Raw genomic sequence first — 15,606 nt, forward strand, 5'->3', positions numbered from 1 at the left:
CATGCGTGGGACCGCTCTTGCGTGCCCACCAAAGACTTGGTTCGGCCCTCCGCCATCTTCCCGTCTCTCTCTCCCTGGGTCTTGCAGACCCATTCAAAGCTCTCGCCTCCTGCACACTCGACAGCTGCAGCCATCTGGGTTGGATTTGGCACGGGAGACCATCCTTTCTCTATTTTTATACTTTTCTGCCGTTTGTAACAATCAGTCCTTTGTTGGTTTCCCCTGGGTAATCCTTGGATTTTCACTGTGTCTCCTCATCTCAGTACCAACATGGTTAGTACTCCAGTTGTTCTTCATTTTAGTACTGACCATTGCCTTAAGAGGTTCTGCTTTATAGAAATATACAGTCTTCGAGTCAAAGTAAAGCTTGGAATCTGACAAAGGGGCTAAAGGAGGTAGGGGAGTGATGTGATTTGGTCGTCCTTTTCTCTGGGGGTGGGGGGATGAAGAGGGTGTCCCTCCCCATGAGATCCTCCATTATACCATCCCAAGGGGACTTTCGGGTAGCGTGCTCACCTCCTTGGCCTGATGAGGAGGGGCTCCCTCCTGGGGAGAAGTGACGCCAACCGAAGGATCATCACAGTAGGAATCCTTACCATTGGTGGGCTTGGGAGTGACTCCAGCTTGCATTCTGGATAAAAAGATGACTTGCCACCACTTCTCAGATCGTCATTGGTGTCAAGACTCCTATGAATAGGAGCATCTCGCATCCGGGTGTTCAGCGAGGAGCATCTCGCTGAACACCCGGAAAGCCAACCGGCACAGTCATCTTCAACCATCCCAGTGAAGCCCTGCTCCTTTGCTGATCTCCAGAAAAGCCTTCAACTGTGCTTCAAACCCTGGACCGGTGAGAACAACCAATCTCAATCCCTGCTTAAGGATCCTACCCTTGGAAGCCTTGGGAAGTGTCCGAGAACCATCCTGTGGACTGACCAGCTTCCTCGTGGGACACCTCATTGCATCGGATGCTGTCCTGAGTTCAGATTTGGGACTCCTCAGACCCCCGATTTTTAAAACAAGATGCCTCCCCCTGCAGTTGCAGCTCTCCAGTACGAAGAGGGGCCTTGCAGGACCAGCTACTCCCCCCCCCCCCCCCCCAGGCCCCACAAGGGTCAACATCTGCTATTTTTCCATACTGCCCATGGCGGATTTCTGCCTACCTTGTGTCCTGGAGTTCTTCTGAGATCGTTGACAACATGGGGGTCATTTCTTGCCCCAGGAGCTATCTCGCCAGAGTGCAGAACCGCTGACTAGTCTGACCTAAATCCTGATGCGCAAAGTGACTGCTGAACCTGCTTCAACAGAACCAAGACACAGATTGCAGGGGCCCCACGATTTCAGGAGGTGCCAAAGTAGTTGCTGAGTAAATTGGTTTACAGTGGATGAGTAAACCTACTTGCTCCTACACCCCTACCTCCACTTGGCTTAATAAGGAGTTAATTCCTTACCCTACCTCTCCATTGTCTGACTGTGATTGGTAGAGTTCTGGTCATGTCTCTCCTCTGGGCTTCCCCTAAATTGGTTTCTTTGTGAGAGGGTCTCCCAAAAACATGACTTTCATAGTTCTTCAACTTTGAGACACTTATAACTGCCAGTTGTCTTTGCCAGTAGTTCAGATTCCTTTAAAGACTTATAGCCTTCTGAAAAGAGCGCAATTGTGACTTGAGCCTCTAAGGGCACTCAGCCCCATTTTACTAGCTAAGGAAGGCATTTTCTAATGTAGTGCATTATTTTTACAAGGCAGTGTATGGTGTTTCTACTCCTTTCTCTCTTGCATATGAGTTCTCTAATTTTGTTCCTCATTATCTTGTTCTTCACTTGCTTTGCTCACTACAGTTGCTAAGATTGCTTTATCTGTGTTTAAAAGTAAATTGTTAGTGCTCTGTAGCTAGAGACCTCAAACGTGAATGTGTGTGTACCAGTAGCATATGTTTAGTGCAGTACTTAACTATAGAGTTTAGGGGTAGCATACCTATTACATTAGGGATGCCAACTGAGATTACCCAATCCTAACTGAAGCTTTAATTTCCTTGTCTCAGAGGATAATGTCCAGCCTTAGAGGGGAAGCCCAGTGACTATATTTAATCAGTAGGGAATGAGCTACTATTGGATGTAGACCCTCATTTCTGAAACTAGTGTTTGCACATGGGCAATGCAATTTTCAGCACAAGATAACATATTTGCAGAATAAGGATGGTAATAGTCTGGCTCCATGCATTCTAGCTAAACATTGATGTATGGGATACATGCTAATTAACAAAATGATAGGCGGATCTGTGTTTTTTTCTGCGTAAACCATGGATTTCGATATTGAAGCTGCAGATAATTGGAAGATTGACAAAATCCTGTCTGTGTTGATTGCAAAGTACAATTGAGTGGGTACCATTAGCAGTAATAGTTTTGTTTCTTTTCAGCGGATTTAAACCGAATGCACCGGCAAAACGAAGATGCATATCAAAACCCAGAGGCAAAATCACATGACGACAGACGGGCTCTAGTATCAGTTGACCTAAGTTTAGCTACCCCAAGAGTGGAAAACACTGGAGCACCTACAAATAAAATTGCAGGTATTGCGACATGTTTTGAACAGGGTGTTTGTATGGGCATTGCTATTTTCAAAGCTAATCGATATGATATTGATTATGCTGTTTTTTATAATGGCCTTGTTCTATGACTTGTCCCTTTCTTTGTCCCTTTCTTTTAGATGCTATTTAGGGTGAATGGCTTTGCTGTAATAGGAGGATTTGAAAATAAACAGTTCTACATGTAATTTTGTCCAACATCTTGACTTTATTCATATTTTCTAGTCTTTAAAGAGTTTGGATTATTTTATCTACTTTAATGTAATTGTTTCATTTCTATGTCTGAAACCTGTATGTGGGCAACATGAGCTAAGAAAAGGTAAAATATTAATGATTTTCTCTTTCGTGTATTAGTGTTCTAGCACCACCTATAAGCTGAAACATTTGCATTGATATTCAGATGGGGAGGGATGGGATGGGAGGAGGAACACCACGGCCTGTGAGCATTGTTTGGATTTTTCACATAGCCATGCTCATCTCCATGGCCATTCCCGCCCACTACCTGCCCGTCCCTACCCAAAACCCACCCTCCTGGTATGTCTTTGAGCTAGCATTATCACACAGTTATATCGTGCCATGTTCGGTATATGGCCTGCTGCTGTTATTTCTTGTTATAAATTCCAAAAAGGCTTTGTATCTGGTTGGTTTTTGACTATTGGACTGAGTCTTGTGGAAGTTAAAATTTGCAGAGCATTGTTGCACTTTTTCTAATACCTCTTTAGTGATTGTAATATTTGGGTGAACAGTGTTATTTCTGGCAGTCCCCTTTTTCAGTGGAATAAGACAGGGTTGCCCTCTTTCACTCTTGTCCAATCTTCCAATAATGCCTCCAGCTTCTGCGATCAGCCACATATAGTAAAGGTTTTACTTTGACACCTTATTAATGTTGACATTCAGTCTTAATGGCCTCCTAAAAACATGAACTTATGCATTTTAATATTTTTAGCATTGTTTCTGGTTTTAAATATGGAGCGACTAAAACTGAAGCTATCATGGTTTCTCTATCCTTGCTTTGCCTTTTCTGTTGTGCTGTAGAGCTATTCTTTCCCTAACATGGTTTTGTTTATATGGGAATTGGGATAAGGGACTCTCAAAACATCGGAGCTAAAACTATTTTAGGTAAGTTGAAAACGTTGTCTGTAAATTATAGATAGCAAAACAAGAGGTGATGGCTGGACCGTTTAGAATTAATCTTAACCTCTGGCATTGCTCTGGGTAACCCTCCAGACCATCGTTATTCACCTGCCAAGCCATTACTAAAGGGGAAATATCATATGCAAATAAGGCTTGGCATCACCCCAAAAGGGGTGTAGTCCCGCTCGAACTGCTTGGCCACATCCCTTCCCATAAAGACCACAAGCATCCCCAGACATGTTTCGACCTCAATGGATTAAACTGTAGATGACATGAAACGCTGAACGTGGCTGGCTGTAAAATAATAGGCACAATTAAGATGTTGCTTCCTTCTGTTTTATACTGTAGTTTTTCAATATAGAGACACTGCCATTCATATTGCCTTTTTAATGAGAAAATTATTAAATATATAATACATGTTTTTGGGGGAAGATAACGTTTGAGACTTTTTTTGTCAAATTATATTAAGGATTTCATAAAATAGCTAACAGAGCTATTAATTACAGTTTACTTTATGGATTATCATATAAAATGTATTAGAAAAGATAATATCTAAATTGTAAATTGTATATCCCATAGCGAATCAACAAATTAAGAAAAGCCATTTTTCCACACCATTCACCCTTCCCTAAAATACCTAAGTGCTGTGTGGCTTATTAAGTTCCGCCATTCCTGTGATAAGTGTCTTGTAAACTATAGACAAACCCATTAAACTGAGAAACCACAATCGCACATGGCATAGCATTTCCCTGTGGTCCGCAGCTAAGTAAGTTAGGCTTGCTAGAGATCTTAAATACCAATCCGCATTTAGAACTAAATGGCAACCTTTGCTATGCAAAGGTTGCCATTTAATTCTAAACAGTCTTTCTTTAAGATCGTTGGCAAGTGTTTTCATGGCTAAAAGGTACCAATGCATATGCCACCAGAGATTGTGACCTGCCTCACCTTTCCCTTAATTAGCTAAGATAACCAGTTTAGCTTCTAGTGTCAGAGTGGATCAAATCTTGCTTGGTTGAGTGAAGAGTATAAGTGTGTTAGAGGCCACCCAAGTCGCCCCAGCCCATTGTACCACTTGAAATTGACAACCAGTAGTGCTAATTGCCTCCAGTATTATCACAGCCTAGGGCAATCCACCAGATGTGCTTCAGGGAGTCGGGTGCCCACAGGTTCGCCAACAGAACTCTTTGCAACCCGGTTTAATAAGTGCTAGTCTTTGAGGAGCTAGGGGGGTGCCATGTACCATCTTAATATCAGTGTTTATACTGATTCCCCATATTGCATGTACATGGACGAAGTTTTATCTTTTGACTATATACTCTCCCAAGCATTTTCGTTAAGAACTCTTAGGCCATTGTGCCGTATCTTGATGCATTTCGTTCCAGTCTGGTTTTGAAGATTGTGGAAACAGTATTTTATAAATACTTGACATCATTCCTTTAGGAGTTGTTCTGGAAACCTTCTATTTCTCAAAAGTGAATAGATATCTAGTAGCCGCCAATATAATTATTCCTCATAACACCCAATGTCTTATTTGAAGATACTGGAGCTCTTGTTCTTTAAAGGAAAATCTTGTTCATATTTTTGGAATGTTTTAATTCTGTTTCTAACAGACCTGTCACATACATCAGCCCTTATTTCTCTTTGAATTTATAAATTAGGTATTGTCCAATTACAGGGGAAAAAAACATGATTGTCATGTCATGGGGTTAGTAGAGATGAATGGAGTTGAATCCTAACTATCACTAAATCCTCTCCTTCCAGGCCTAAGTCAGTCATTGTGTTCACATACGGGGGAGAACATGCTAGTTTATGTTAATAGAGAATACACCAAAGGCTTTTCGCGCTAACTGCAATGTTCATTGCCAGCTATTGTTTGAGTCCCTTTGCAAAGCACTCTCATAATCCTCAATTGTGACGTTTTGGAACAGATGAGAAAATGTGGGCATTTTAGTCTACTTTTTGCAACGATGCCGTATCGTTTTGAAAAGCGTCACTCTTTCCACCCAAAAAAAAGTGAAGGACATATTTTGTTTTTTTTAGATCCCATTTTAGAGCATGTGCCTGCACGACTTAAAAAATGGAGAATAGATATAGTAGTACAGTAACTTTAATCATTTGAATTCTGCCAAATCATGAGTGATAGTTTTTTTCCAAACTGTTAAGTCCCTTAGGTTCACACATTTTAATGAGCATCCTGCAGATGCTGAGGAAATCGGATGGATATCCAGAACCGAGTAGATAACAATGGGCCTTTTCACTGCAGAGTTTCTTTTGTTGGATTTGCAGTTGGAATCGAAAATAACCTAATTTTACCATTGTTGAGAAGCAAGCGATTCTCCCAAGCATTCAGGACAGCATCCTTGCAATGGTCAAGTCATTGCTAACCAGCTTAACGCTCCTGCCTGTTAAGCAAGAAATGGAAGCCTCTAGTGATTGGCTTGGCTGGAATATATTTACTAGCAGGAATACCATTGTTTTGAGAACATTTATATACACCTTAAAGTCAATTAAAATTGAATGACAAATTGAATCCTGCAAATACATCCACAACATGGTCGAGAATTTGCTCAAAACTATATATAATGAAAACATATCTTCACAAAACTATAAGCAATAAGGCTTCCAAGAAGGGTGTGAAAATGTAAATGACTGACTTCAAACGTGTTAGTCTTGTAAAAAGGATAGAGATACTAACATACACATGTTTAGGTCCTGTTCGAAGGTTCAGTCTTGGCATAAAATCCTACAAAATGTGGAAAATTCCATCTGATGTATATATTCCAAATAGAACCATTTCCCATTGTGCGTTTGACTGTTTTTCACCTAGTCTAGTCATTGCTAACTGTGATGTGAGACTGATGGGACCCTTGTGAAATTGACCGGACACTTGCAACACAATGTGTTTAATTAAAAACCTTTATCAGTCAGTACTGTCAGTGGTTGGATAAACGCCTATAGTCTTGAGGGTATCATTTCTCTAAGGACAACCGGCTTGCCAATCTGGCATGCTTATGCAGCAATGTAAATCAGCGGTGTCGTGCATAAGACCCATCTTCGCTCCACTTGAACAGTACACCTTGCAGGCAATGAACAGGCTCCTCTTCTGCACTGGAGTCAATGTCCCTATCCCAAGAGGAAGGCAACCAGTAGCTTGTTCTCTGTACCACCAGACTAAAATGATGGGGTATAAGGGAAGGAATACAGTGTTGAAAGAAAGAGTTAATCAAATGAATACACCGACAACTTACTATTAAATTGCTACTTTCTTTTAAGTAACAGCCAAATGGTATTTGATTCTGCAGCCACCCCTTATAAATGTGGCACCACAGAAAAGACGGTTATTCTGAGCTCATCAAGAATGGACAGAAATGCCCTCTGAAACATGACTGTAGCATGAAACTTCATTACAAGAATGCCATACCTGAAAATCTCTTCGAGATCTGAAACAAATATTAATCTACAAATAAATTAATTGTGCACTACATAGAAACATGGTTGTAAAGTAGATACATTTATATTTGACCCATATCATCACAGGAGGGCTAATACAGTTGCCACTGCCACACTAGGACAAATTAGTAAGCATTACACCATCTTAAAATAGTAAATGGTTTGGAAGAGTGTATTTAACTTTAATTTCATGGTGCAAGTTGACGATTTTACTTGTTTAATTTTTTTTTGCAAGGTAAACTCATTAAGTGCATTTTTTAAGTAAGAGCAAAAATAATACTGCACCAACAACAAGCTGCAACAGTACATTAGATCCCTGACGTTATGTGATCTGGTAATTTAATTAAGATTGTAAGTTCAATTTCTCTTTTACTGAACCGTTTTTTTTGGATGAGAGCCCCTGTGAGTTTGAGAGCGACCTCTCCCTAACCCCCTAAGCCCCAACCCCCTGTTGTGCCACCTGAAGCCTTTCCCTGTACTCTAGGGCCAGGGGAGAGCCGGATCCAGCCCAAAACAGCCAGCCGAGGGTGAGCCCTACTCCGGGGCTGGCCTCAAGCTCCACACGGAGGAGGCCAGTGAGCCGGGTCAGGTGGAGGAGCAGCAGCAGACGTCTCGCAGCCCCACAGGGGAAGAGGCGACCCGGGAGAGCTGGACTTGCAGGTGAGCAATAGGGGACAGTCACGTGGAGTCCCTTGTCGCTCCCCCTGGGCCTGAGCACTGCATTGGTAGTGAAACAGGGGAGGGGAGGAGGGACCACTCACCGCAACGTTGTGTCCTGGCCCCCCGTGAGGTCTGAGCTGGTGCAGCCCCTGGGGTTTCCACGCCTGGGGAACGGAACCTCCAGCTGCTGTCTACCCTGAAGCGGGTCCAGTGAACTGGGAGGGTCATTTAACTGCTGAACGGGCACAGGGTCGTGGGGGGGAGGGCTGGTCCCCCAGAACCCTACTACGGGAGGCCTTGCCTTTGTAGGGTGATATTGCAACCTCCCAAGACCCCTCTCACTGCGCAGCCCCTTTAAAGTTTAGACTGTGGACTTGATGGCTGACTAGAGAGAATAGAGGAGCAACACACACCACCTTCCAGCCCAAGGGTAGCACAGTCCAGTTGAAAGCCTGCAGGGTCCCTCAACCAACCAAAAAAGTCTTGTTGCTTGCTTGCTCCTGTGGAGGCCCAACACAAGGACTTGAGGAGCATCAATAAAATACTGTTGCAAAAGAACACCAGCAGGCAAGTAATGGTACGTGAATTAGCAGTCACCAAGGAATCGGCCCTTCCTACACCACGAAACAGAAAATGTCTTCACTATCCTTACTGTGAAAACAGTGCTACACGATTGGGCATGATTTTCAGCACTGAGCTTTTCAATTGGCATTGTGAGTGTCCCAGCATAAGGATAGGTATGCAGCTCTGCCTATAACTGACCGTGAGGGAACCCTGATTAAGAAGGAGCACCCATTGAGGATAGCCCCCCACCGCCCTTGTGATCCCTCTCCTCCTGCACAGGCTCTGCAGGCCCGATTCTCCCCCTACCCTCCTCAGACACAAAGCCCTCGAACCAACAGCAGATCTACCTGCCCATCAGTGGGACCACTTGTATGGGGCAGGAGCCTCTCTGAGTTGTCCTTAAGAAGCTATCTTGCTGCCTTTTCTGGAGAACCCTATACCCATTAGTTGGTCTTCTGTGCTCCTAAAATACCACTCCAAAGCAGGACCCCAGCAACCCCAGACGCCTGCCCCACCAACATCGATCATGGAGGACTCCCAAGCAATGAGGGACATGGCGGCGCTGTTAGAGGAAATAAGGGAATTCAGATCAGACATTGGTGAAAGTCTGGACAAGAGAGTGGACAATATGGATGACAAAATCCAGGGTCTTGAGGCAAACTAAACCGCGACCGACATTCTAGAGACCCAAATCGATATGAGAATCTGAGTTGGAAACGAGGGAAGAGCAGTGTGCCTTGAAAATGGATGACTTTGAAAACCGAGAACGCCGGAACAACCGTAGGTTTTTTGGCTTTCCAGAAAGGGATGGAGAAATGCAAGGCGACATAATCAAAGCCATAAACGATTTAATTAGAAAAGTCTTCAATGAAAACACGACCATCAATAGTGCACACGGAGCAGGAGGGGGTATCCGAGGTCGGCGCTGGCTAAATTCCATTACTGCTCCGCAAAAGCAAAGATATTGGACATGGCGAGAAAGAAGGGCCCGGTGTCCTTGGAACCCTTGCAGATTACCATATTCCAGGACCTGTCGGCCATCACCCAGTCCCAGAGAATACTCTCCACCCTCCTGACTAAATGGCTCACCACGAAGGGAATGCGATACAGATGGGGGTTCCCCTTATCTCTCGCCTTCGAGTTTGAGAGATACAAATACAATCTAGTCACAGAGGACATCAACTGAATAATGCATGAGGTGCTTGGTGAGGCTGCCCCGGGGGCTGCCCTCAAGGGTCCAGAGATGTCGCGGAATATGGCCCCAAAAAACAAGGGAACTATGGGCAGACGGCGCGTCAAGGGACTTTGAAAATTTAAGAAGCTAAACCTGGCATTCCCTTCCTCTCCCCCCACCCCTCCCTTGACAATCCTGAGGGGTCGGGTGCAGTTTTGTAGTCCTGGAGAGGAAACTAGCAAACAGTCCAAACATTAGGAGATATGCATGTGTTTTACCAGCTTTGAAAGTGCTGTGAGGCCTCACGTCTCACGCGATTGACTGGTTATTCTCCCTGTATTGATAGCAAACGGTGGTCTGGCCCAACAGCGACCTAGATGTCGTTGGGAACCCAGGTGACGGGGTTGGAGGGGTAAAGGGGAGAAGTTGTGGCTGGTTATAAGGAGGCGGGGGTGGCTACAATAAATATCTTAGTTAAGACCCTTCTCCAGAAGGTGGGGATACCAAAACGCAGCAATGTAGGGTTTCAGATCCAGGATTACAGGTCAGTCAGCTCTAGCATGTGGTGGAACAAAGGCTTGAACACACTCATATGACTAAGGTAGATTATACAATGGCACTGGGCTCACTGAATTTCAGAGGCTTAAACTCCCTGAATAAGAGATCTCCGACGATATGTCAATTCAACCGATCCAAGTTGGACATCCTGTTCCTGCAAGAGACTCACTGGTAGAGGGGGAATGAACCAGCCCTGAGAGTCAAATCTATAGTCATGGTTTTCCACGCCTCCAACCAATCCAATAAGAAAGGGGTGGCAATTGTATTGGCCAGCAAGCTTAACTTTGTCCTGAAGGCGGTATCAAAGGACCTTTTTGGTAGATATATAATGGTAAAGGGGAAAGTAAAAGGTGATGCGATCACCCTCTACTCTGTATACTGCCCAAATGATGGGCAAAACCAATTTTGGAAAGCAACAAAGGGGAAGATCCAATCGTTTGTCAAAGGTTCCTTGATTATAGGTAGTGACTTTAACATGGTCCTGGACCCTGACGTAGATGGGGGAAAAGGGCAGATCCGCACATACTCTCCCGAATGTAGTACAAGAAGGCTCTCCGCTTTCAGCAAACCAATGAGGAATTAGGGGTGGTGTATTCTCTTCCCCACAAGAGTAGGCGGAACCCCCCTCCCCCTGTTCACTTTCTACTCCAAGGTGCACAACACATTCTCAAGTATAGACTATGTCCTAATTGAAAACCCACAGACTGTTGGAATCAACCACGGAGCCCATACTGTGGTCAGACCACGACTTGGTCAAAATCAGATTAGGGGAATGGTTCCCAGATAAACACAACTCTGGATGGTCCTGTAATGACCTGTTGCTTAAAGTTAAAGAACTGGCACAAACGCTACTGAAGTCGATCCGAGAATTCTTTAACTTAAACGACAATGACGAGGTGGGGATTCTGGGAATTTGGGAGGCATTTAAGTTCACTATGCAAGGTGTCTTGATAGGCATGGGAGCCACAAAAAAAGAGCTGCAGCCGGGGGCAGTGGAGGAGGCGCGGGCGGGGTGTAATTGAAATCCAAAATGTTGCCTGGTGACCGGGAGAAACTCAGACAGAAATATAGAGCCAAATTGAAAGCCCTCCTGATCCAACAAACGGAACGGAAGTTTGGAGAAGGGGAACAAGCTGATAAAATCTTAGCCTGGAGGTTAAGGGAACAGAAAAATACTAGAAGGGTAGCTACAATCAGACCATTGGGAGGCGAAAGACTCCTAGACTATGATCGGATAGCAGATGAATTTCGCAAATATTTTGAAAGCCTTTGCACGTCCGAATATGGCGAAGAGGCTCCCCTTATTGACCAATTCATGAACACTCCCCATCCCGTCCCTGACTCAGGACAATGTAGTAGCGTTGGAAACCCCAATTACCGAGGAGGAGGTTCTTGACACCATTAGTAAAATGACAGGGGGCCCGACGCCAGGGGAAGACTCCTTCACAGTCCGATTCTTTAGAACCTTCCTCTCCACTCTGGCCCCATTCATCACCAGAATGTTTAATAATACCCTAGAAACTGGCCTGCTTCTGAAATCAATACTCTCAGCCCTCTTAGTTGTCTTCCCTAAGGAAGGCAAAGACCCGTCCCAATGCCAATCCTCACCCCCACCCCCCCCTATCTCCTTGTTGAACACGAATATAAAGATGATGGCGAAGGTGTTGGCTAATAGACTGCATCACGCAATGCCCTCCTTGGTTCATGGGGACCAGGTGGGGTTTATTCCGGGCCGTCAAGGTTCGGACAATAAAAGAAAATTGATTAACCTTATGTAAGAGGTGCAGAACAAGGGTATGAGTGATTAGTTGGTCTCAATAGACTCTGAAAAAGCCTTTGACTAAGTAGAATGGAGCTACATGAGAAAGGTCCTACAAAAGATGGAGGTTTGGTAGCAACTTTAGGCAATTTGGTGTTGGCTCTCTACAACGACCCGGTAGCTAGGGTACTAGTGACTGGCACTACATCAGCCCCTTTCCACCTGACTCGAGGAACCAGACACGGGTGTCCCATCTCCCCCTTGCTATACACCCTCACCATAGAGCCCCTGGCCGTTGCAATCAGGGTAAACCAAACGATTTCAGGGATTCGGTGTGTGGGGCCCATGAATTAAAACTTTCTGTTCACCGATGACATCCTGTGTTCTTTAACATACATAGAGAAGTCTGTCAGAACTTCCCTCTCAAATTAAACTGTTTGACCGGTTTTCCGGCCTTAAAATAAACATCCCCAAATCGAACATAATGCCCTTTGGAGCCAACACAGCTACTCCATACTTGGGAATGATTCTTCCCAGGGACCGCATCACTGGTTGCGTGCAACTTTATCCCCATGTTGGAGAAACTTAGAGCAGACCGTACAAGATGGGCCCCCTTAACTCTTTTGTGGTTTGGGAGAATGGTGACAGCTAAAATTAATGTTCTACTCTGGCTGCTGTATATGTTTACTGCCCTATCGACCCTTCTCACAGAATCCTTCTTTGCTAAAATAAAGCAGATCATAAACATTAAATTGAAAGGGAAGAAGCCTAGAATTAAAATGTCAACATTAATCCTCCACCCCACCGCACCCCCCCTAGAGACTTCGGGGGCTTTGGCCTCCCTGACATCTGGTTGTACTATAAAGCAGCCCAGATACGTGTCATGTCAGAGCACCTTAGGGATGACCTAGGAACATACTTGACCTACATCGAAGAACTACACACCCACCCCAAGAAAGTTAGAGACTTGTTATGGTCCCCAACAAAAGCTATCCAGGACCGCATTAGGAGACACCCAACTCTGGCAATCCTGTGTAATCTATGGGAAAGGGTTAAATGCAACAACCACCTCTCCTCCTGCCCGTCTCCATTGAGCTCACTATGAGGATCCCCGTTGGAGGTTGGTGGGAGGGGCTTCCGCCACACACAAAATGGTCCAACAAAGGTCTAGAAAGAGCTGGACAACTGTTCAGTGAGGGCCACTTCATTGAGTACACTCCCCTGTCTGAGACCCTGGGAGATGATTCACTGTTTTTGAATACCTCCACCTCAAGGGCATTTTGACAGGCCCAAAATGGTTCTCCAAGGTTTCTCGACCACTCATTCCATTTGAGAAAGTCATTAGCGAAAGGGAATCCTGTCCAAAATATACAAAGTGATGGTCACGTCGGAACCAGAAGGGAAGCAGAACTTCAAGCAGTCTTGGGGCGAACAATCAGGGAGGGACATTTCCAAAATGACCTGGGGCAAAATCTATAAACTGATGTTCTCTGGCAACTTTTATACCTTGGCGATGGAGCACAAATTGAAAATACTGCACTGTTGGCACCCCCACCCCCTGAGAATTTCCTGGGATCCTCCCCCCCTCTGCTCTAGACACTGTGGTCAAACTGGCTCATGGTTCCACATGTGGTGGTCTTGCCCAAAGGTTGAGGTTTACTGGTCAGAAGTCCTCAGTTGGAATAAAGGCACAATGGGAATAGCCTCTGAGCACCTCCCTCTGCAAGTGTTCCTGGGTGTCCCGGACGAGGACAGTAATGCACAAAGATTCCCAAATATTAGTGTTGCCATGCTGAGAGCGGGCAGGGTGGCCCTAGCACATAAATGGAAAGCCAACTCTATACCCACTAAAACGGCTGGATGAACAAACGCTGGGATATATACACGTATGGGAAACTGTTGGCTATAGTTCATGACCGTGTGGAGTCGTTTCATGTTCAGTGGGTAACTTTTATCCTGAACAGGGGTGATGACATGCCATAACTGTGACCACTAATATGTCACGAACGATGAGGTGAAATGGCTGTCCCTAAACCAAGATAGCAACCTCAGTGGAAGAAAAGAGGGAATACAATGACCCGGTGCCACCACTGAAGTTCGTTCACTTGTTCTGATGTAATTGACCTCCTGTTCTGTCTTGTAGAATGGTCACAGTGTGCAACTTACTGTGGGGTTGGGGGGTCGGAAAGGGGTCTTGTTGAAGGTTTGACAATTTTCGTGCCTTATTCCTGTGAATTGTAATTCTACATTGTCGTTTTTAATAAACATCTAAGTTTTTTAAAAAAGCATTGCATTTTAAGTGCTACCAAATGTTTGCAGGATGCTGCAGACACAAAGACACAATCTCAATTTGGGTTTTCCCTAAAAGAAAGTAGACTTTTAAGGGAAAGGGGTCTGTGAATTTCTTTGTATTTATTTGATTGGTAATATTAAGGTTTTAGTTCATCACTGTATTGTACACCTTGCTTTGACATCGCATCATTTCAGGCTGCTTAACCTTTTGGTTTTGTGATGCTCCCAGACTATCTGTAGATAATCAGCTAATTGTGACAGTATATTTCTCTCTGGGTAGGATGACTGAATCCACTGCAAGAAGAGCCTTTTCTTTTCTCTCTAGCAGTCATTGCCAAGTAGTGTGCACTTTATATGCAGGGCTGGGTGAAAAGGCTTCAGGGGCTTGATCCAGGCCATTGGCCTTAAGCTCCTGGTCTACTCTGCATCTTATGTTTCAATACGAGACACATTTCTGATGGGCGCATCCATGATTTTCTGCAGCGAAATACGCCTGTGTACTGTTCGTAATCTGCTATCTGAAGTATTGCAAACTTTAATGTTTTTCCATACAGAACAGCTTATAAATCCAGGGCTTTTTATCCAATTTCACCTGAAATCTGTGCTGTTTAACGCACCATTTTGATGTATAATCTTTAAAAATGTTCTCATGAAGGAAGTGCGTTTGGACCGTTCAGAGGGTTTTTATCCTGGGCCACTTTATTTCCTAGCTTGAAGTAGCTGCTTTCTATATCTACCAACCATGACTGCACAGATGGCTCGTCCATAATGGTTGGTGGGGCATCAATCCCCCACTCTTTATGGGAGAGTCAAGCCATCCAAGTGAAAACAATGTGTACTCCCCCAGCTGGCTTTAACTGGCAAAGGAAAAGATGCTTTCCCTTTGACCGTTTCCGGTATCGCAGTGCGCATACCTAATGAGCCATGCAAGGCCGGGGGCATTTTGCTTCCCCAGCCTTGCAGGCCCATTGGAGATGTTGGCTGGGATACTGCCAGGTTTGAATGTGTGAGGGGGAACTCTTGCATCTCTCCGCACATTCAAGGTCTGAGGGGCATGGTGATGGAGGCCCTCTTGACTCCACCGGCAGGAGTGTTGCTAGGTCTGGAAAAGATTTGGTGCTATGCTAATGTCGGGACTTGGGGCTAGCTAGCCTTTTGGTTGTAGCCCCTGAGTTTCTATCCGGAGCTAGAACCAAAAGACCCGGGGGTATAGCCCCCCCCAGCCACCCCATAGCATCGCCTCTGTACCACTGGGAATGTGCAGGACCCAGGAAGAGCTTTGATTTGTGGTTCCTGTTGTAGTCCTTGCCGGAGGACCTTAATTGCAGACCAAATTGCCTGGAGTCAGGGACAGGGCTGCTGGTAACCACTTTTAAAATAAGTATGTATGTATGTATGTGTGTATGTAAGGGGTTTTTTGTTAGTACACGGCC

At 44.8% G+C, this 15,606-nt stretch overlaps 1 protein-coding gene across 4 annotated transcripts in view; it reads left to right on the top strand.

The window, feature by feature from the left end:
- CSPP1 (centrosome and spindle pole associated protein 1) overlaps positions 1 to 15,606 on the top strand; it is a 1,841,309-nt gene that overhangs the window by 1,127,403 nt on the left and 698,300 nt on the right. For all 4 annotated transcript variants that reach the window (XM_069621145.1, XM_069621146.1, XM_069621148.1 and 1 more), the window contains one exon: positions 2,415 to 2,567. In XM_069621145.1, coding sequence (XP_069477246.1) covers positions 2,415 to 2,567 — 153 coding nt within the window. The remainder of the gene's footprint in view (positions 1 to 2,414; positions 2,568 to 15,606) is intronic.

Source organism: Ambystoma mexicanum, chromosome 5q (genome assembly GCF_040938575.1).
Source record: "Ambystoma mexicanum isolate Mex_15411 chromosome 5q, UKY_AmexF1_1, whole genome shotgun sequence".
Taxonomy (NCBI): Eukaryota; Metazoa; Chordata; class Amphibia; order Caudata; family Ambystomatidae; genus Ambystoma; species Ambystoma mexicanum.